Raw genomic sequence first — 24542 nt, 5'->3', positions numbered from 1 at the left:
AGCAGCAAGAGGCTCCTTGGTTCCTTGATACAAGTAGCCTCTACATTCTCTCTATACAGATACTTATCTTTCCTTTCAATGCCAGTTTATGGGAATTATTTAACATTTCCAACATATTACACTATTTCTTGAAATCCAAAAAATTAAAAATTTAGAAACCTGGATTAACATAAATATGATAAATAAAAGAAATATTCCTTTTACTTCAAAAATGTAAATAACTGAATAATAAAACAACATATACTGAATCAATGCTTATTAAATCTTTCAAATATATATTAGTTACATCTTTTGTCTTAGGAAGTAATTATAAGAAGTATCATCAACTCTTTGATGATTCACAAAGGAGTAGTTCCTTTGAGGTAACTTATATACCTTAATTATATGGATGGGTATTGTAGCTGTAAATTTTTTTGCTGCTATCAGTTTATTTCCATAGATTGATTCCATTTTCCTGAAAGTGGGTACAAATTAAAAAACAAAATCTGTTCAGCCTTTGAATTACTTTTATTGCTTTTTTCTCCCTGCCATTCTTCTGTAAAGAAACATATTTTTAATCAGAAAAAAAAAATACTTACAAAGCAGAATGTTTTAGGAGTCTTAACTTGAACAGCTATCCCTCCATGTAAATAAGGTTCCAGTTCTCTAGTATCACCAATGCTAAAAGAAAATGGTGATACCACTAAAAGGAGGAAAAATGAAAACCATTATATACTGATATAAGTATTTAAATTTGAAGGTTTATCATCATAAAGATGTTAATTTTTCACAGTTTACAAAATTAAGAAGATCTCAGTATAAATCATTTTATTTGGTGGTGGGTGGAAGTGTGGGGAGCTAGACAGATTATTTTTCCCATACAAATGTAAGGACTTAAGCAAAAATGGCCAAGAAAACTTGGAAGGAAAAAAAGGGAATGAGAGGTGCTTATTATTAGATATTAAAATACTTTATAAAGACTCAATAATTAATATACTGATACTTTTTATATATATAGTTCATAATAATTAAAATAGTATGATACTGGCTCATGAATAGACAGGCAGACAAACAGAATAGATTATTCAGTAACAGACCCACAAAGGACACAATTAAGGTGGTACCTCAAACCAGCAAAGAAAAGATACTCAATAAATCTTTTGGAAAAAAAGCCATCTGGGAAGTATTCCAAATGGATAAAAGTTTTAAGTATCAAAAAAGATGACAAAAAAATTATTAGATAAGAGCATAGGAGAAAAATTTCTTTAAAACTTTGCAGTAAGGAAGGCTTTTCTAATTATGACTCAAAAGAAAAAACTGAAAGCTTTGACATCATATACACATAGAGCCATCACAAGCAAAGTCAAATGCCAAACTACAAAAAAATTTTTGCGACTCATATTAAAAAAAAAAACTCAGCAAATATGCCCTATATATTAGGAGTTCTGGGGAAAAATAATCAACAACTCAATGAGAAAGTGGGTAAAGGACAGATGATTCACATTAAAGGAAAAAGAAATAGCTCTAAAACTTAAGAAAAGATACTTAATCTCATTCATAAAATGTAAAATGCAAATCAAAATTATACTATACCATTTTCAATCATACAGGAGACTATTCTACAATTACTGATGTGAAAAGACCATCTAGATGTTTAGTTTAATGAAAAGGCAAAGGGTAGCTCTAGTCATAATATGTTACCTTGCATGTAAAAATGCATAAGGAAATCTGGAAGGGCACACGATAAACTAAGAATAGTGGACAGGTAAGAATGAGTGGGAGCCATAGGTGGGCAATAAAGTTTTCACTATAAACATTTGCCTTCTATTTTTTTTTTAAAATTTATTTATTTATTTATTTTTGGCTGCATTGGGTCTTCGTTGTGCACGGGCTTTCTCTAGTTGCGGTGAGCGGGTCTACTCTTCATTGCGGTGCATGGGCTTCTCATTGCGGTGGCTTGTCTTGTTGCGGAGCACAGGCTCCAGGTGTGCAGGCTTCACTAGTTGTGGCATGCAGGCTCAGTAGTTGTGGCTCGCGAGCTCTAGAGCACAGGCTCAGCAGTTGTGGTGCACGGGCTTAGTTGCTCCGTGGCATGTGGTATCCTCCCGGATAAGGGATCGAACCCGTGTCCCCTGCATTGGCAGGTGGATCCTTAACCACTGTGCCACCAGGGAAGTCTCCCTTCTATTGTTTTTGAACGATTTGCTTATTCACAAAATTAAATTAAATAAACAAGGTTTATATATTAAGTAGACAGAAAAGGTCAGCAGAGTAAACATCAAACTTAGCTGCTGTTACTTCTGGTGTAGAGGGGAGGTCTGAACTAGTACTCATTTTTAACTCTACCTAAACATATATACATATATATATCTAGAATAAGCATATATTGTTTTAGCTATTTAAAAATGTTTCTCAAATAACAGAAAATTACTTTAGAGCAGTAAGTACCAACTAATAAATGTTAAGAAAAAAAAAGTTTCATAAACTGCTACTCTATTCAAATACTCTCTCTCTGCCCAAAGAATTTTTGGTACAAAATGTGGGTTTTCTTTATTTTCATTCCTTGATATCCAGTGGCTTCTCCTGTTAATATATACATATAGCCTCAAGATTCGGATCCAGCACCACAATCTATCATTGCATGGCCCCCAACACAACAAAGGATAATCCTAAATAGTTAGTTGAGTCAATTTATGCAAAAACAGATAAAAATTCTTTAATATCAGTGATCTGAATCTGTATTTTACTTATTTAGATATAGTCTGGGAAACATAATCCAACAGTTTTGTTACCAAAGATTTTTTTTTTTTAATGTTTATTTATTTATTTATTTGGTTGCACCGGGTCTTAGTTGCAGCAGGTGGGCTCCTTAGTTGTGGCTCGTGGGCTCCTTAGTTGCAGCTTGTGGGCTCCCTAGTTGCGGCATGCAAACTTTTAGTTGCAGCATGCATGTGAGATCTAGTTCCCTGACCAGGGATCGAACCCTGGCCCCCTGCACTGGGAGCAGAGTCTCAACCATTGTGCCACCAGGGAAGTCCCCAAAGACTCTTAAATATAGATCCAAAGTTGTTTTGCTATAAAGAGCTCGTAACAGGGACTGATTTTTTTTTTTTCTCTCCTAAGGATTCATCTTGTAGTCATTAAAAGAAAAATAAAAGTAATCCATTTACTAGTCTATACACTAATCACATAATTATACTTTTAGATGCCCTAAAGATAAAACTGAATCACTCTCAGCTGAACAGGTGTAAACATGCTGTCTCTGAGTTACAAGACATCTAGCAATGTCTTTAACTCTTTTAAAGATGGCTGGAGGAAAATCACAAACTACACAGACTAATGCTGCTATAAATTCATTATTTTCAACTTCAAATGGGCCCTAAATGAAGCCTGATGATTTTTTGATTTTTTAAAATGTTTACTCTCCTCACATCTCTGGCCTTACCACCTTACCTCTCCTTTGGGTCATGATTTCATCTCAGTCCACTGACAAAACAGATTCCTGCCGCTTCTTGCCAATAAATCCACAAATCTGCCTGCAGTAACATCCATTCATCCCTTTATCCAAGCCACTGAACAAAAACATATATCTTCACTTGAATACTTCACTGTCACCTCACCCAACAAGCCTAGACTGTACTCATTATCTCTCTCCAAAACCTGCTCCTCTTCTTGCACTCCCTAATGTGTAAACAAATAAGGTGCCAGAATCTTCGCTCACCTACCATAAAGTTTCCTCTTAAATGTCTTAAGACTCTTGCTATCTCAACTCCCACTGTCACCCCCGCTATATTATATCTTTAAGTTCCTTGAATTCTATCTTGCTTCTTACTGTTTGTCTCTGCACAGAATATTCTTTTCATCATCTTCATAAGCCGATGCAATCAATTTTATTCAAGACACCCTGTCCCCACTGCTGCTGTACCAAAAGTGAGTAGGTTTCCTTGCTAAGGTTAGAGATCCCAGAATGCCTTTTCTCTCTTTATACCATCACTGCTGAATGTTAGTATCCCCTCACTTGGATTAAATGTCTTGAGGCCAAGAATTGGATCATGTCTATCTGAGCTGATGGTGTGTTCTCGACACTGAGTATAGTGTCTGAACTGTAAACATGCTAAATAATGGATAAGTATAAATGAATTAATTAAACTTACCAGTTATTTGTTGTGTACATCCATTTAAGCCTGTCATTCCATTAATTTCTCGAAATGTTAGGAATTGTCCTGTTTCAAGTTTGTGAGGACGATTTTCAAGGCAAGTGACAATGCCAGGATTAGCCTAGAAATAAGAGTAATATACTAAAAAACAAGTCCATGTATTCCTTTTTTGTACAAATTCCAAATCTCACACAAAAAGGAACATGTTATCATAAAATTCTCAAAATAACCAAAATTCCAAGCCATTCTTCTCCTTCCATATTAAAAGCAATGCTTTAAAGAATTGTCACAAAATAGTGACTTATCATTTTATTATGTGATTTTGAAACTTATTTTATTATGAATGTTTAAAATATAATTTCTATGTTTGGGGGAAATAGATTCCACAAGGGAGTTCAAATATTTCACAGATGCAAAGATTCTTGTGATTTATAAAAAACATTCGAAGTGACTGAATGGTAAGTTTCAAAGTCATTCATGACAGACTCTGTGTACACAAAAGATGACTCTAACTTTGAAGATCAAAGAAATGTAAGAACGGAGGATGGAAATTTAAAGCCAGGAAAGTGGTAGTTTAAAGCTTATCCAACACTTTAAAGCAAAGAAATATTATGTACCCCTGCTTATCAGGATAAAAACAGGAAGGAATTGGTTTATCTCATCTAAAAGGTGGATGAGATAGGTCAGACACCAGGAAATTTCCTAACTGCATATAATCCATCACACTGCGTGAATAATGTGATAATAATTTAATTTACATAAAACCTAATGGAATTATAATTCTCTCTTTCATAAATACGTAGATTCTAAAAATTCTCTTGCTGTTTAAGGGCTTGAGAAATACAATTATGATCACAAACATGTAGATAAAATTAATGTAATGTGGGTTTACTAATATCTCAACAAGAATAGACTTCATAAGGGCTTTAAGAAGGAGAAATAATTTACAGATAAGTTAAATGGGAACGTTTATGATATTTTTAATTTTTTATGGATAACCTCCATATTTCCTGCACTATTCAATAAAAGACAATATCAGTGCAATACAAGATCCCTTGGAGTTTATTCTAACTCTATAATATTCTTAGGGATAAACTAACAATAACTAGAGAAGGTAAAAGGCTGAACAATAACCATTCTGTAAGCAAAGAGATACAAAAAATGATTTTTCAATGAATTTTTTCTTAAAAAGGGGTGAGAAAGGCAACATTACACTGGGTTTAAAAAGAAAGCATAAAGATAGAAGCACAAATACTATTCGGTCAAAGTATATTATCATTTCCTTATGTTTGGTTTCTTTTGAGCTTTAATGTAAATTGATTATTAAGAGTGCAAATAAAGTTAATGATTTAGGCTAAACTACAGAAAGAGTAGTAAAAATGGATCATAATTTCTCCAATTCTTACAGGGAATAAAAAATTAAGCTTGCATGATATTAAGAGAACATGGTTAGAAAATTCAGAGTTTTTGATTTGAAGGTTAATTAATTCTTAAACTTTTATCATCCTCCAAATAATGTTTTAGAAATATAACAAATTAGAAAAGCTTTCGTTTATGATGATTTAAGTGTCCATCTTCCTGGAGTCAGAATGTTGGGCCAAGTGACTTACGACATACTTAGTACATCTATGATCTGACACAATCAACAGTTCAGTAAACACTGACTCACAATTCATGTCCCATAGGAACATGACAGAGAACAAAATTAAAATTAATGACATAAGCAAATGTTCATCAATTGTTAAAAAATGTTAGATGGAATCCAGAATACTCTCTCTTAATATTCTAACTTCAATTTTAAACAAATAAAAAATACTGCATAATATTTTGCTAATATCACCTTTTAAAAAATAGTTTTCACATCAACTTAAGAAAATCAATCATATACATATACAATAATATACATATATAATCATACTTGCGTTATATTTGAAATGAAAATCTCTTTTGGTTCTTCTCCTGTTGTATCTAAAACTTCAAATTCATCACCGAAATCACAAAACAACCGTGACCAAATTCCATGTATATCTGCACTGATGAACTGTGAAATGAAGAAACAAGTTCAAGCTTATACATTTATATAAAGAAAAAAAACCCCTCAACTATCTTAGGCCTTTTGGTGACAATTTTATTTACAATTAAGCATATTATTTGAGGTATAAAGTGACCACAAATATGATAATTTGTTTGTAAATTGGTTTTGGAATCAAGGATTTTGGTATTTCAGACTGGATATCTGGTGTTAACAAAATCAGAAGCAACATCAGCACACCATCATTGTACATTCTATAATTTTTAAATAACAAAAATTTCTGCCTTGCCCTAAAAATCAAGCACAGAATATAAGAAAGATATCTTGGTTTGACGGTCTAGCAGTGAATTCTTACCTTTCATTTTAGAAAAGAAGAATGGAGTGTCCATTCACCAAAAGCGGTAGAGTTGAAGGAAAATAAAACAGCTAAAAACTGAGAGTGGCGTCAACAGGAAAGGGGCTGAGGAACTAACAGTGCACGTTGAAATTATGAAAGGTAAGAATCAGATTCTTAAACACAATCATAAATGTTTTATTGAAAGTGATTTTTATAACATACATACATTCTCCACTCTAAGAAAATGTAAAGAAATTATTTTTGTGCTCAGTTATTTTTAGACATACTGATAATAAAGAAAAAGTCTTAATCTGTAACACATATGACCCTGTATAAGGTGATATTTTTCTAACAAAAACTAAAGTCTATTCATATTTGGGCATAAGAATGTAGTCCATTAAAATAATTTATACCACCTATTATATGAGGTAGTGAAATAGCTAACAGAAGACTACCTCCTACTTGATCATGCACTGCATTTACTATCAAAATAGGTACCTACAGCATTTTTTATGAGACATAAAACTGAGAAGAAATTTATAACCTTTTTTTTTAAGTTTAAAAGCTGCAAACTCAAGGACAATTTCTTTCTCTGCAAAACAACTTTAAAGTATGAATATATGCATCAATCACATAAAGATTTTAGTTTACAACCTTGTGTAATCATTTTGTAAAACTTTTATGTTCTGTTCTAAGTTTACTGACTACTCTGTCTTATTCATCTACTTAATTTGTGAAACAGAACACACATGTTCTACAGAGTATAAATATGCTATGTAAGTACCACAATCCAAAGATTTTCAGCACATCTATTTTATACAGTATGATGATAGTTTAGTGCCTATCTCAAAGGAACAAATAGCATTTTCCTTTTGCCAAAAGAACAAAGGGCCCCATGAAGGAGGTGGAGTCAGTAATATGTATGCAGTTGCAGGGGATGATTTTTCCCATCTAGACCTCTTTCCAGTCTTCTCAATGTCATCACTACTTAACAATACTTAATTACTCTGGACAAAAATCTAGGAGTCATTCTTTATCATTCTTTCCTTCACAACTCTTATTCATCCATTCTCAATCCCATTAGTCTGTTTTTACAAAAGATACCTCAAATTCAATGACTTCTCACACTCTCTATTCCCATCAAGGCACAAGTATCTCTCACTTGGACTACTTACTGCGTTAGCCCCTAACTGGTCTAGCCACCTCTACTCTACTGTTACAATTCAACAGTTCTCTTTCTTTTTGGTTTCACGATCCCTTCACATTCTTAAAAATTATTGATGACCCAATTAGCTTTTGTTTATGTGGGTTATACCTACTGATATTTACTGTGTTTGAAAGTAAAACCAAGAAACACTTAAAACACAAGAACACACACACACATTCAATTAGCTGTCAGAGCAATGATATCACCACGTATCAAGTAGACTTCGTAAACTCTACTGCACCCCGTAAGAGAATCAGAGGGAAAAAAGCAAATAACATTTCAGTAATATTATAATAGTTTGACTTTGCAGACCCTATGAAAGGGTCTCTGGGACCCTCAGTGTCCTTGGACCACACTTCGAAAACCAAAATTAAAAAGTATTATTGTGATTGTCCTCATATAAAAAGTTTCTTATATAACTCACTGAAAAGCTATGAATTCTAATACTGAAAGTGCTTTTCCTCTGGTAAACTATATGTCATTATTAAGTGATACTATTACCTTTATTGGAGGGCACTGAGAACGGCAAAAGTCATTGATCTTCTTCTGCAATGATAGTTTGATCTCAGTCAATACTACACACTGTTGAGAAGAATACAAGAATTAAAGATTAAAAAATAAACAATTATTTTGGTAATGTACAACTTCTAAATCAGAAGCATTTCAGTTTGCACTATGCTAAAAATACTTTTCTTTGTAAAAAATACTATCGTATTGTACTCCATTTTAAGGTTAATACCTTCAGAGGTACCAAATAGCAAAAGTAAAAGTAACATATACAGCCATCTCTAGGTATCCGCAGGGGATTGGTTCTAGAACTCCCTGTGGATACCAAAATCTGCAGATACTCAAGTCCCTTACATAAAATGGCATAGTATATACAGGACAAAACCTGCCCACACTAAATTCAATTATCATCACAATTAGAAGCAAACCTTAATATCCTATGTGGCATTTACACAACCCAAATGGTTGGAGATTTTATTTTACCTGTTACTGCCATGGAAATGCTTAGTCATCAAAATATTAATTAAATGCTAGCTTAAAACAATTACATTTTCAAAGAGATACATTAGTTGGCTGAGCTTTCTTTTACTTTTACTTCAGAGATTCAACAGATTCAAAATATTACAACTTTTATTTATGACAGTGCCACCAAGTTCTGTTATTTAAGATAGCAAATTATAATTTTCAATGCTTACTTTAATTTTTTATCATCACCCTGTGAGATAAGTAGAGAAGGTTTTATCATAGCTAACTTAAACTCATAAAGGTCAAATATTTTCTTAGGGTCATTCATCTATCAAGTGGCAAGAGCAGGTTGACACACAGTCCAGAGCTTTCCTTGCTGCTGGTTTCCATGAAATGGATAACTCAGTTTCACTACAAATAACCAGGTGTGGATTTAGTTTTATCTAGCTTAGAATAGGGTGTGATTCCTACAGAGTGGTAATCCTCCATGGATCTCTTAATGTTTATATATCTCTCACTGGGTATGCCACGAATGCAAGGCTCTGACCATTCTTTACGTGGGCTGTTTCTCAGGATTGTATTTGCCTTGTGCAAACTTGAGAAATGAGGTAATGTCTCCCTCTGGGACAAAGAGCAAGCTTGTTCACTGCTTGCTATAAAACAGCAAGCTCCCCAAGCTCAATGTTCCTTTCCTCTAAAGGAACCCACTACATGTGCAGGCATCCACTGAGCCCTCTGCACTGCACAGGTGGGATTTGGAGGAATGCAGGAGGAAACAAGGCAAATATCATGCTCACACATTTACCATGCTCTGAGTAGTAAAGTCCTTAGTCTCTGATCCAGGAATCTCATGTTTTCTGCCAGCATCCATGAAACTGTAACAGGCTAACTTATTAGCTTGCAATTAGGGTAAAATGAAATCCTATTAGACCCAGTACATATTGAGTCAAATTTGTGTTTCATCAGTGCTAGAAAATTCTCAACCATAATTTATTTGAATACGCCTTTTTCTAGAAGTCCAATCTCATGAATTAGACCTTTTTATTCAAGCTCTCATTTCTTTTAATTTCTCTTTAGTATATTCTCTTATTACTGTGTGCTATAGTTTTTATTTTTAGATTTAATTCTATTTATTTATTTATTTATTTTGGCTGCGTTTGGTCTTTGTTGCTGCGTGTGGGCTTTCTCAAGCTGTGGCAAGCAGAGGTCTCTCTTCGTTGCTGTGCGCAGGCTTCTCATTGCGGTGGCTTCTCTTCTTGCAGAGCACGGGCTCTAGGCGTGGGGGCTTCAGTAGTTGCAGCACACGGGCTCAGCAGTTGTGGCACACGGGCTCTAGAGCACAGGCTTGGTAATTGTGGTGCACGGGCTTAGCTGCTCTGCAGCATGTGGGATCTTCCCGGACCAGGGCTCGAACCCCTGTCCCCTGCACTGGCAGGCGGATTCTTATCCACTGCACCACCAGGGAAGTCCCTGTAGTTTCACTAATCTCCTCAGCTCTATCTTTCGATTTATTAATTCTTATTCCAGTTGTATATATCCACTGTTTAATCTATTCATTGTTTTAATTTTTAGGACTATATTTTTCATTTCTAAAAGTTCTATTTGAAAAAAAAACAGTTCTATTTGGTTATATCTGCCTGATTGCTTTCAATAGTGTCTTATTTTCCTGTTGTATATTTAATCCCTTCTTGTAAGATTTAGTCTGTTTGAACATCTATATTGTATAGTCCCTATCCAATAATTCTATAATCTGAAATTCTTGGAGGTTTAATTCTATTGTTTGTTATATCCACTGACTCTTGATCATGCTGAACTGCTTTTTCCTGTCTTACTATTTTATATTATGAACACAACCTCATAGGAGCTTTTTATATTAGAATATACTGTGGCCTGGTTGAGGGTATATTCCTCTAGATCTTTTGTTTCTGTCTGGCATTCCAGCATATCACCAGCTTAGTACTATGCTGTGTGTGTGTGTGTGTGTGTGTGTGTGTGTGTCAAGATATTTATTGTGTACAAGATAGTTTACTGTCTTTTTCAAATTCTAAGCCCTGTATAATTTATTCACTCATTAGGCTAAAAGAGGCCTTAAGAAGTTATTCAATATAATCTCCTGAATCCAGGCAAGTCTACATGATAATGTGCATAGAAGTTAAATCAAGACTTAAAATCTTTAAAATCACAAGGCAACTTCACAGCTTTCTCAATCACCCTTGTTTCAAGACATAACAATCATCTCAATAGGTTATACACAAAAAATTACTGATCAGACATTCACAAAATATGCTTTGAATGAAAATAACATAGCAACAATTCACTCAGAGACACCTATATGGCAAAAACTATACCATAATACAAATCAGAAATAAGAGTTTAGGATGAAAATTTGAAAAAGGTACAAATTTAAGGGCTGATAACCTAACTTTTCTTAAACTTACTGCTCTCTGTCTCCAAAGTTGTGCTGTATCAATAACAGTTTTCCACAGTGCCTCTTCTCTATAAAGGCGAATATACCAAAAACCAGTCCGACTGGGTAGTCACAGATTGTAACTAATGCAAGTCAGTTTTGTAAGGTATATTTGATATTCCATCTACATAACCAGGAACTGTCTTAAATAATAACCACCCTATATTTAACCACAACCATAAATCTCATTCTGAATCAATTGAAGAAAATGCCCCCAAATTCAGATTTAATTCAATTTGAAAACCAATTCATTTCCATATAAACCATTTTTTAAAAAAGAAGCTGGAATAACATTCTGAATTATTCATAATCCTGGGAAATCATTAATTTGGGCAGTGGTTTGAAACAGCATAAAAGAAATTATCAACCAACTTTTCTCACCTCTTATGTAAGAAAGAAATGTTACTTTAATAGTTAAGAAGGCAATGAATTGGCTGACAAGGGCCCACGGTCTATGGATGAATATAGAGATGGGATTAGGGAATGGGACATCAACTTGTGTTGAGATGTAGAATCTTCAATATTTACCAAATCTTTTCCAGAGGTAATACCTTTGTTGGCTTGTCTTTCTTTTTTTTCTCTCTGGTGAAACTATAAATTCTGAACTACCAATGCTCAATTTCTGTGACATTTCCACCACTGACACTGGAAAAAGCTTTGTTTTACAAAAAAATACACAAAGTACATTTTTCTGAGAAGCAGATGAACAGTTGGGGCATTCTGTGGATTTTTTACCACAGCTGCTATCAGACATTTGCTTAACTCTGCAACAAAAGCAACTTGAAAGAAAGATGTTTCCACAGTTTGAGGAAAAGAACCAGACCAAAAACAATAAGGCAAGCTGATGGAGAAAACTGTAACATCCAAATGGTGAGGTCCTTAGGTTAATGATGCACTAGACTTACAGTCACACATCAGAGTTCACTCAGTATGACACATTCTAGGTCCATCCACCTCACTACAAATAACTCAATTTCGTTTCTTTTTATGGCTGAGTAATATTCCATTGCATATATGTGCCACATCTTCTTTATCCATTCATCTGTTGAGGGACACTTAGGGTGCTTCCAGTTCCTGGCTAGTGTAAATAGAGCTGCAATGAACATTGTGGTACATGACTCTTTCTGAACTATGGTTTTCTCAGGGTATACGCCCAGTAGTGGGATTGATGGGTCATATGGTAGTTCTATTTTTAGTTTTTAAGGAACCTCCATACTGTTCTCCATAGTGGCTGTATCAATGTACATTCCCACCAACAGTGCAACAGGGTTCCCTTTTCTCCACACCCTCTCTAGCATTTAATGTCTGTAGATTTTTTGATGATGGCCATTCTGACTGCTGTGATGTGATACCTCATTGTAGTTTTGATTTGCATTTCTCTAATGATTAGTAATGTTGAGCATCCTTTCATGTGTTTGTTGGCAATCTGTATATCTTCTTTGGAGAAATGTCTATTTAGGTCTTCTGCCCATTTTGGGATAGGGTTGTTTTTTTGATACTGAGCTGCATGAGCTGCTTGTATATTTTGGAGATTAATCCTTTGTCAGTTGCTTCATTTGCAAATATTTTCTCCCATTCTGAGAGTTGTCTTTTCGTCTTATGTTTTCCTTTCCAGTGCAAAAGCTTTTAAGTTCCATTAGGTCCCATTTGTTTATTTTTCTTTATATTTCCATTTCTCAAAGACATGGGGTCAAAAAGGATCTTGCTGTGACTTATGTGAGGGCAGGCCTATTGTTATGAACTCCCAGAGAAGATCTTTTTTTTTATTCAGAGCTCAAGAGAAAACAGACAAGCGTCTTGTTCTGATGGGCAAAGACTGTTCTCCTACACTCTTTCATTAAGGGTGTAGCTTTCTGAGGTTCCAGAGAGCTACAAAAGGTGGTATGTCTCAATTACACTTTTCTATCACATATAAACAAATTTTTATCATTTTTGTGTGACCATTAATTCACAGGAAATGTGGTTACTGAGACAGGCAAACCCTGTCCCTGAAAATGACCACAGCCAACAGTTAACTGGTCTTCTGTTAGCTACCTATTCATTTTTGGTCTCTGAGCACCTCTCTTACATATTTTGACCTCATGTAATCATTGAAAAGGAAGTCTATTAAGCAATTCTATCATAGACAGTCTATGAAGCATCTTTGTAGCAGGATGGATTTCAAGCTATCCAGTCAAGAATGGAAGTCTACACTGATTTTTAAGTGGGTGTGATATTGTGATTATAGTAAGAAATATATATTTTGGTCTTCATCCAAGGTTCCTGCCACATAGCTCCTACCACACTTGTAATTTCCTATATAAGAGCTATAGATGCATCTTTTGTTATAATATTTAGTTTTGTCCTATTTCCTGAAATAGCTTCAGAGTGATAAAGATGAAGTGAACGTCTTGTTATTCATAACAAGCCCTTTCATCCACACCTGAGTTTATGTTAATGAGGAGACTTTTGGAAAGCCCCTAAAGATGGGGGCTGATTGTTAGAGGAACCAACCTTAGGATGTGAGGTTCAGAACTTTCAGCCCTATCTCCCAGACCTCTGGGGCTGGAGACTGACTTAATCACCAACGGCCAATGTGTTACTCATTCATGCTTACATAATGAAGCCTCCATAAAAATCCCTGAACCAGGAGCTTAAGAGAGCTTCCAAGTTTGTGAACATGGCATACCTGGAGAGGGCATGGGAACTCGACAACCCTTACCCTATACCTTGACCTATGCATCTCTTCTATCTGGCTGTTCCTGAGTTATAGCCTTTTACAAAAAACTGGTGATCTAGTAAGTAAACTCTTTTCCTAAGTCTGTGCGCTGCTCTGGCAAATTAACTGAACCTGGGGAAGGGGATGTGGAAACCTCTGATTTATAGCCAGTCCTCAGAAGCACAAGTAACAACCTGGACTTGAAATTGGCGTCAGAAAGGGGTTGGGGAGTGTGGGTTCTTGTGGGACTGAGCCCTTAACCTGTGGAATCTAACACTATTTCTCCGGGCAGACAGTATCAGAACTGGATTAAACTGTAGGACACCAAGCTAGGTGTCCAGAGAGTTGGAGAATTGTTTGGTGTTGGGGGGAACACCCATATGCATATAGTCACACAAGTGCCAGAAGTATTGAGATCTTAAAGAAACACAGGAGTGCTTTTCCCTAGACGATGGGGGAACATCGTAATTTAATCACAGGGAAAATCAGGGTCAATCTAGTCACTTTTAGAACTTCCAAGGTGCTGAGAAATTTTGTTTTTATTCGTTACCTGACTTACACTGAATTGTTGGTCCACATTATTTACTTCCTTGTTCCTGGGTTATATATTACTCTCTGCCCATGGCCTTAGGAAGAGTATAGTGTGCTTTCCTGCTCCTTCACTTTGGGCTTGACCATGTGACCTGCTTTGGCCAACAGACTATTAATGGAAGCAACACAAACAGAGGCTTAAAATGTGCTTGAATGGTTGCACTCGCTCCTTTGCATTTCTGCTATTGCTATGAGACCATGTCTCAGGTAGCCTCCTGGTCCCAGAAGAGAGGTACACGGACCAGAACCCAAACGGTGGAGTTCAAGTTTAGCCTAGAACAGCAGAACTCAAACTGACATGCAGATGCATGAGAAAGAAATACATGTTGCTATAAACCACTAAATTTGGGTAGTTTTTCATGTACATTACTATGAAAATAGCTGACCAATATATTTACTTTGTGAGTAGTTCTTAGGCCCTTTCCCTAAAACGAAGCACTTGAAATGTATTAGTCTAAGTCTTTTAACCTGAAATTTTTTGATCTGCTCAACAGACTACGTTAAATTAGTTATACTATATTAATACATAATGATTTGCCTTGGAGTCTGTCAATAACATCTAATATAAAATGGAGTACCAACCTGGTATTTATCTAAGAAGGAAAGATCGGTAGTTTCATTTAAAGGAATAGAAGATGATGTGACATGAACATATGGATTTAATTCTGCAATATGTTGAAGTACAGCTTCAGCCCTAAAAAAAGAAAAGAAAAGAAAAAAGACTTTTACTACTCTTTTGTTCAATAAATATACTCAATCTTTCAAACTTGGACACTTTGATGATCTCAGAAGAACCTGAATGTTACGAAATTTCATGGGAATTTAAACTGGAGAGGAATAAAAGAAGTTAAAACTTATTTTTACTATACAATCTTGAGATGTAGCATACTGTCATATTCCATAGTTAAGTCACATAATCTCAAAGTGTACCCTTATAGGTCAATGCTCCTTAAGGCTCAATGATTCAGCAATGATAAAGACCTACTTAAACAATCTTAAAGAAATGCATTTCTAGGTAGCAATGTGAATGTATTAAATTTTTGACAAATATAAATAATTAAATGTCAACACTTACTTATCTACAGTAGAGTGAATTTATGGTGATGAGTTAAACAACTATGACTGAACTGGTGTTCTGGATATAGAAAATATTCTAAGTAACTACAACAGTAAAAAAAAAAAAAATCCTATGATAATACATCAAAATATCTTATCTTCACCTGTTTCTCATACTAACAACATCATCTTCACAGAGAAAGAAGTTGGTTCCTAGATCCCATGCTTGGCATTCTTCTGTATCATGAATTGTAAGTGCCTTCAAAAAAGAGAAAAATATCTGTTAAAGTCAGGAGTAAGACAAGGATGCTCACTATTTCCAATACTATTTACACTGACTTGGAAGAATTATGTAATTAGACAATAGAAAGTAATTAAAGTCCTAGTAATTGGAAAGGTTATAAAGTTAGATCCATTCACAGATGATATGACTAAATACAACTGGAAACCCAGAAAAGTTCATGGAAAAACTACTTTATTATTTTTTTTTATAATGCAAAATAATTTTTTAATGCTAGTATATGATTTTTTTGGCAGAGATTACTGTTACATTAACTTGAATATAGCTTCATTATTCAACTGTGAAGTGAGATAAGACAAATGTTAAAAGCAGGGTTTTGATTACTTAACACAGTAAAATTGTAATTCCAAGTTACAGAGACACTCATGTAACGATATTTTTAAGCTACTAATAGCTGTATACTGATGACAATAAGAATTAATAATATTTTCCACTTACGACATTTATCAATAACAATTCTCAATTAATTAAGTAAAAAATAATTAACATGATGGTCATATTGTAATTCCAAATAAATATACTATATGCTTGCTGTAGGTGTGTGTATATGTACTTTATTTTTCAAATAGTACTGAAACCTAGTTGACTTTAAAAAATGAATAAATTAGGCATATTACCATGCACTTACATCACCAGGGTGCCTTTATGCTATGTGAAAAACTACTTTAAAAAACAGTAAGAGAATTTAAGTTTAGAAAAGTAGCACATTATACAGATCAACATATATACAAAGATTTTAAAAATTCACATAAACTAACATTTCCAAATGGTCATGTTCTAAGTAAGAAAGAAAACTGACTAACTGGAAAATATATTTTTAACTTATATTTCAAGCCACAAATCTTATAGAAAAAGGGGCAAGGTATATGAACGCAGAGTACACTGAAAAAGAAATACATAGGGCCCTTTAAAATATTTAAGCATGTTCAACCTTGCTCAAGAATGAAACACCTTTTTTCATTCATCAGAATGGCATAAATCCATATTGGTGAGAGTGAAGTAAATCAGGTATTCTCATATATTACTGGTGGGAATATGAAGTAGCACAAAACCTCAAAAGAAAAAAAACTGGCATTCTTTAGCAAAATGACAAGTACTTTTCTCCTTTGACACAGCAATTCCACTTTTAAGAATCTATTACAAAGACACACTGGAAATAATACAAAAATACATATGTACAAGACTCTTAGCTGCAGCACTATGTGTAATAGCAACAGACTGGAAATAATCAAAATGTCCACCAATGAGGAACTGGGTATAATTACATATGATACATCAACACAACATATATCCATGCAGCTATGAAAAAAATAAGTGAAAAAATATATTTACCACTATGGAGTAATACCAGGATATGCTGGTATGTGATAAAAAGCAAAGAAGTATGGCACTTTACCTAAGAAAGGCAGGTGGGGATAAATATGTACACACACACGTACAGATTTGCATGTCTATAGGTATGTATTTGCTTATATTTAAAAACAGATTAAAAAAAGAAGGCAATCTAATAAGGGAAGGAGGAAATAGGGTAGAGAGATGCTAAACTTACCTGAATATACTTCGCTTTATAAATTTGACTTTGAATTATATGTCTCATATAATAATAAAACTAAATCAAATTAAAAAAGCAATCCCTAAAAATCCAAAGTAAAATGAATAAATGGACAAAACTATCTACTTGAATTTGTTGCATAATTACACACAGGAATTATTTAAAGTGACTTAAGAAAGCAGTTAATTTGTCTGCCAAATCCAGATGGGATACTAAGGATAAAAAAACTTATCTTAAACTGTTTTCAATAATCATATTGTTATTAATAATGCTGGAACTGTTATTCCAAAACTATGTCATAGATATAATAGGATATAATATAGGATAAAGCAAATAAGTAGTCAGGTTCATGTCATTAAGACCCAAAACCTTATAGTAAGAGAAGAGATAGAAATATAAAATCTAAGAAGTAAATAAGTAAATACCCTGTAATCCTAAACTTGAAACTCAGAAATTTCAGTGTTCATTCACAATGAATGTTCTAGCTCTGTCCACTGGTAAGACTTTACAGGCAGTGACAACCAAAGACTACTGGGGTAGTGTCAAAAGGACTCAAGGACTTCAAGAAGATCCCCCAAAGCAAAGATGAAACAATCTGAGCATCAATGAAAATAACAAGCACAATGGCTCAAAACACATCAAATACGTTTAAATCCATCATGATGTTCACATACACACATACCACCCAAGTTTCACCTGTCACTGTTAAGGGATCATAGAAAACCAGTGATTTTGAAAAGTAGTAAATAAAGGGGGGAAATCAAGTATTTATCTTGCCTTTTACACATGCACTAACTATATGTAGCGAAACCAAACAAGTGATGAATGGAAACTTTTCTTTCTAAAATATTATTCCCATTAATAAATGAAATAGAAATGACAGAAATAGAATATCACAGCCCCAATAAAATAATGATCTAGGCAATGATCATTAATAGGTAGTAATAATCACAAAAAAAAGATAACAGAATATTATTTCCTCCTAATGGGAGAACACAATATCACTTGTGAAGCAGCAGTGCCAAAAGAATCAAATCTGAATCTGATTCTCTGGATATAACGACCAGTTTATAAGAAATACAGAGATGGAGGTACACGTGACAAATGACCTGATTTCTTTAACAAGTAAATTGAAAAGAAGAAAAAAAATCAGAGAAGGGAAATCTATTGATTCAAAGAAACCAAGTTCAGTATATGGACTTTACTTGGATCCTGATTAGAACAAAACAAATTAAAGAAAAATTCTTTTAGACGATTGGGAAAATACGGACTCTAACGAGATACTTGACGATTGTGGTAGGCAGGCTTCAAAGATACCCCAATGATTCCCACTTCCTGATATTCAGGCCGTTGTGCAATCCCGTCTCCTCCTAGTGACTTGCTTTTAAGGACTACAGCATAGGTGATGGAATGTCACTTCTGAAATTAGGTTACAAAAGACTGGATTTATCTTGCTAGCACATTCCCTTTCTTGTCTTTTGCTTGCTTACTCCGATGAAACAAGCTGCCATATTGTGAGCTGCCCTATGAAGAGGGCTACATGGCAAGGAACTGAGGGTGACCTCCGACTAATAGCCAGCAAGGGACTGAGGTGGGAACGACACAACCTTGCCACTGAATCCTATCAATAACTACATGGGCAGGTTTGGGAAGCAGATCCTTTCCCTAGCCTCAAGATGACTGCAGGCCCTGCCAATATCGGTGACTGGAGCTTTGTGAGAGATCCTCAGAGGAATCTGCTAAGTTGCACCTGATTCCTGCCCCAAAGAAACTGAGGTAAGTGCTGTTGTTTAAGTTGCTAAGTTTTGTTTAAAGATAACAATGATCTTAAAAAAACTGTTAACGTTTTCTGGTGTGGAAGTGATACTGTGGTTATGTTTTCAAAAGGCACCCTTATCTTTTAGAGCTATATAGTAAAATATTTAAGAATGATATAATAGGATGTCTGAGATTGATATTAAAATAATTTGGCAGTTGGGGGCAGTGGGGAATGGGAAGAAGATACATGAAACAAATTTGTCTATGAGCTAATAACTGCAGGTACATGATGGATACATGGGGTTTTGCTAACACTATTCTCTTTTTTTGGATAATTTTCAAATTTTCTGTAATAAAAAGTTTTTTAAAAGGAGGAAAATAGAGAATTATGACAATTTTGCTACTAAATGAAGAAGCAATAATTAGGCCAAAGGGTAACTAATATTACCACTACGGATGAGGGGAAAAAAAAGAGTTCATAACAAACAAACAATTCTTCTTACCAAGGACATTTACTCACCTTAATCCCTGCAAGAACAAGATTCTTTGCTATAAAGGGGGAAGAAAAAAAAAGGAATAGCTTAATATTAGGAATTGTATATTAGATATGTCTTCATGGAGTTTGGTTAAATCTCTGACTGAATAATTTTAACTTTTTACTACCTAAGAAATATAGGTTCCTTAGAAAGTATGGATGAACAAAAAGAAAAAAATAAAATTTTCCATAATCAAGCCACACTGAGATAATCATTCTTAAAATTTCAGTGTATGCTTCCAGACATGCTGTTATGAATGTGTGTAGGTGTGCTCTACCATAATGAATTAACGGATACAGAGAAAGATCATTAATACCTATCGACATCACAAAAAGAGAAGCAGGAGAGTCATTACTGGTTCCTTGTGGAAGAATGTAACAGTATGAAATACTCTTGCCCCAGCTGTCCCCCCACCCAAAATCAAAAGTGAATCTCATCAAGGTTTTGGATCTAATTTCCTTTATAGAAAATAATACAAGGGAAAGGAATTAAATTCTTTAAATTATGTTGCTCAAAGGCATCATATATAATTATGAATAAAAATACTGCTTACCAATTTCCAAACCAAGACCACCCATACCACTTAAGAAAACATGGGACTTGGCCATCTTCTGCATTGCTGTGTCTCCAAGAACGTACCTCTGTCGACTACATGTAAAACACAATGAAAAATTATTTTACCAGAATTGTATATCCTTTTAAAATCATTTCCAAACTAATAACCTGGCAGCTAGATCCTGCCCACAGACTTGTTTTGGATCACTTGCACAGTGCTTAAAAGTTCTGAGTTAATGCCAAATATATGACATATTTTGAAAAATTAGAAGATTTGGCACCACAGTCCACATTCCCTCATGGCTACAGAGTTGAGTAGGAGTTGCCCTGTTCAGAGAGGGAGGACTATGTGATCTAGATTTGCCACAGTTCCCATCCTTCTCCTCTCATTTACTACCTCGGTGGCCACCACAGGCATCCGAGTTCGCCACTTCCACTTAAAGCCTTTCACTGTGAAAAGGATTTCTCAGGCAAAAAACTGGTTTCCTTCTTGGAGTTTAGATGACTTAAAGTTAAGTAGTTTTCAAACATTATTTTAAATATAAAAGCTGATAAATTATATAAAGGACCTTGTTAAGTCATCCGTCCTAACAGTCACAAGGCAGTATCAGGATGGGAATTTCAAAAAATACACACTGGCAATTAAAAAAAGTTAGATATAGTAATAAAGTCAATAGTAAGAGTTTATTTGAAAGAACATTGATTAACTTGATGCTATACTAGTTTTTGAAGATAAGGGCATTCCAATGGCTTCTCACCAGAATTATTTTGAAACATGAGTTCAGTATAAATAAATAATTCCAGAGCCCCTTGGGTTGCAAGTATTTCTTTTGGAATTGACACACACGCACATTTACAGATGCTAGTTTAATGTATGTTTGTTTAATATATAGATGTTTATTTAATTTCCATATTTCATCTATTGATATTCAATATAAAAGCCTGAAAAGGGGTCTCTTGTTTAGTAAGAAGAAACTTTATAAACACAAGCTATCTTTACTATTTCCATCCTTATTCCCTACAATATATAATAAAAGCTAGACTTTTCTTGTTCTTTTAAAATTTATTTTATTGAAGTATAGTTAATTTACATGTTGTTAGTTTCTGCTATACAGCAAAGTGATTCAGTTATACATACATATATATTCTTTTTTATATTCTTTTCTATCATGGCTTATTATAGGATATTGAATATAGTTCCCTGTCCTATACAGTAGGACCTTGTTGTTTAACCATTCTATATATGTAAGTTTGCGGCTGCTAATCCGAAACTTCCAATCCATCCCTTCCCCACGGCAACCACAAGTCTGTTCTCTGTTACACTTTTCTTTTTAAATTGGTATTCACCATTTCTGCTTCACACATAAAATCGATTTATTTATGAAATATTTATTGAACATCTACTATGGTATGTATGGAACAGTGTATTATAGTCTTACAACCCTTATTTGTGCATTCCTAAACAATATATTTAAGTTTTGTCTGTTTTGGAACTTTATATAAACAGGATCATTTGAATACTTTTATGAGTTATTCATATCCATGTAGCTGTTCATTAATTTTCATTTCATGTTGTATTCTATTACACTGTACAATTCTATTGTGATAATATACCATAATTTAGCTATTCTACAGTTTTGGACAGTTACCAATAATGAGACTATGAGTATTCTTATATATGTGTCATGGTACAAGTGTAGTAGTTTCTATAGCACGTATATCTAGGAGAGGAAATGCAGGGTTAACTATTAGATAACGCCAGACTGTTTTCCAAAGTGGATGTACCAATTTATTCTCCTCCTGGCAGTGTATCAAAGCCCCCATAGTTTCAAATCCTTAACGTGCTGGAAAAAGTTAACCTAGCAGGTCTGATCTTTAGCCTGCTTATGGGGGCTAGCCTTTGGCCACTGCCTGTGAACTTGGCTTTTGAAATGTTTCCTACGCTAATAATTCTACTTTTCTATTTTTCTTCCCTGAGTTTCCTGAAATAAAAACTCCTTAATTTTTAGGTTTTCTATTCTAAAATACACATGTAGAACTTTAACTGATCTTAAACAGCATCCCAAATTTTGATCCATAGTACTTTAAATTACTATTCTCCAATTTTAATCATGATTCTTTTTTTGACTTATGGGTTCATCTGAAGTGTATTTTTAAATTTATAATTTTATGAGGAATTTTACAATTATCTTTTGTGTTGACTTTTAGCTTAAATGTATTGTTAACAGACATCACCATCTATATAATTTTCACTCTTTAATATTTGAGAATTTCTTTGGTCAATTTTACAAATGTTCCATGTGTTCTTGAAAAGAATGTGTACTCTACAGTTGTTAGATACAACATTCCTTATATGTGCATTAGATTAATCTTAATAATCATGTTGATGAAATCTATACCTGTTCTGACTTTTTTGTTCGCTTGTTCTCTTGACTACTAAAAGCAACATTTAAAAAATGCCCCACTATGATTGTAAATTTGTCTATCCTCCTTATATATCAGTACCTGAACAGTGCTGACATGTAAGAATAACAGCTAAAACTCAGTGTTTATTACACGCCATGCACTGTTTTAGTGTTTTATTTGTATTAACTCATTTAATCCTCACAAAAATTCTATAAATTCTATTATTATTCCCATTTTTACAGAGAGGAAAACTTAATCATAGAGAAATTAAGCAACTTATAAATAGTGGAGGCAAGATTCAATCCAGGCAGTCTGGTCTTAGCATCCATATTCTTAACCACTATACTACACTGCACATAGATTAAGAAAGTTAAATCATTCTACAAGGCTTACAGGAAGAAAAAAAAATCAGTTCCTGACCTAACTCTTCCCTACCCTGATTCCCAAGTCCTAAGAACAACCACCCTCAATTCTTTTAGTTATTTCTTCTAATATTAACCCCCTTCTTTCTCAATAACATGTTTGTACTTTTATTTCTTGATTTTTCAGTTTTACATATTACCTATTAACTTCCAACTAAGAAAGACAGAATGACTTTTCTTAATACAAATCTGGTCAAATCATTTTCCTGCTTTAAAAACTCCAGTGGTTTCCTATTTCCCTTAAGATAAAGTCTAGACTCTAATATTAGTCACAAAGCTGTTCATAATCTAGTCCCTGCTTGGCTCTCCGGTCTCATTTTTGTCACTCTACCATCAAACTCCATGTTCCAGGTGTACTAAAGGTTTCCAGTTCTCCAAACGTATTTTCTCTTTGGCTGTTAGACGTTTTTCTGGAATATTCCTCTCCCCCACTATTTTATGCCTGAATAACTCCTACTTGTCCTCAGGTCTCAAATTATATATTATTTTCCCCCATGATACTTCCCCTGATACCCCTAAACTTTCTTAAAACAGTGTTAGATCATCTTTTGTGTGCATCCATAACACCCTGCATTCAATCTATTATAACACTTAACACAGTGTATTTTCACTATTTGTCTATTTTTCCTAGGAGATGTAGATTCCTTAAGACAGGGCCTGCCTTATTTACTACTGTATCCCCATTGACTAACAGGGCCTGGCGCATAACAGACACACAAAACCAATTTGCTAAATTAATGAAAGAAATGAATTGGCACACAAGAACAACACTTTTATGCTCTACTAAGCAGAGGGCTTGAATTCTTTTTTCTACATTCACAGTCACAAAAACTACATTAGAAAAATATGTTTTTCATCTCACACTTGTCTTCATCAATTATTTTTAAAATTACTTAGGTAAATAATGAATAGCCGAGACACAAACATGGTTATAAATGACAAAGAACATCCAGATAAAAGAATAAAATTAAAATATATGAGCCAAGGTTTTCAAAGAATCATATAATCTCAGACAAATTCTCAACAGTTGATTAAATTACCTGCCTTTTCAATGTTGGCCACCAAGGGGAAGGGTACTAAGTAAGTGCCTACTTTGTGCTAGGCAATGGCAGGTACTCTGCAATTGACCCCTTAAATCCTATCGGATGGGATTTAAAGAGCTGAGAGTGTAACTTCAAGCCCAGCATTGATACATTACAGCTGACTGTATTAAATGGACATGCAACATATCAGTGAATGTACCCAGTAAAAAAGAAATTTCCAAGGCTAACTACTCTACTTTTAAAGAGCCCTATTTATTAAAGATTCTCCCTTTAATGAAGGTACAATATCCCCCTGTAGTTTTCACCACTAGTCCTAATTTTACCTCCTTGTGGCCATAGGGAACTTGTCTAATCCCTCTTTGATGTGACAGCCCTCCAAACATTTGAAGATGGTATTCAGGTTCCTCCAGGTTCCTCCAGGCTAAACATCTCCAGTTCCTTAAACAATTCCAAACATGGCATCATTCTGAGTC

At 34.3% G+C, this 24542-nt stretch overlaps 1 protein-coding gene across 2 annotated transcripts in view; it reads right to left on the bottom strand.

The window, feature by feature from the left end:
• UBA6 (ubiquitin like modifier activating enzyme 6) overlaps nt 1-24542 on the bottom strand; it is an 83645-nt gene that overhangs the window by 36691 nt on the left and 22412 nt on the right. Inside the window, exons 3-10 of one of the 2 annotated variants that reach the window (XM_082463742.1) lie at nt 20197-20291; nt 19628-19656; nt 15661-15755; nt 15023-15134; nt 8214-8294; nt 6055-6177; nt 4134-4257; nt 579-682 (exon numbers count right to left, since the gene is read on the bottom strand). In XM_082463742.1, coding sequence (XP_082319868.1) covers nt 579-682; nt 4134-4257; nt 6055-6177; nt 8214-8294; nt 15023-15134; nt 15661-15755; nt 19628-19656; nt 20197-20291 — 763 coding nt within the window. The remainder of the gene's footprint in view (nt 1-578; nt 683-4133; nt 4258-6054; nt 6178-8213; nt 8295-15022; nt 15135-15660; nt 15756-19627; nt 19657-20196; nt 20292-24542) is intronic. The other variant, XM_082463743.1, reaches the window with a different exon arrangement.

The sequence above is a fragment of the Balaenoptera physalus genome, assembly GCF_965194825.1.
Source record: "Balaenoptera physalus genome assembly, chromosome: 5".
NCBI lineage: Eukaryota > Metazoa > Chordata > Mammalia > Artiodactyla > Balaenopteridae > Balaenoptera > Balaenoptera physalus.
The sequence above is the reverse complement of the archived record's forward strand: the minus strand, read 5'-3'. Positions and strand labels throughout refer to the sequence as shown.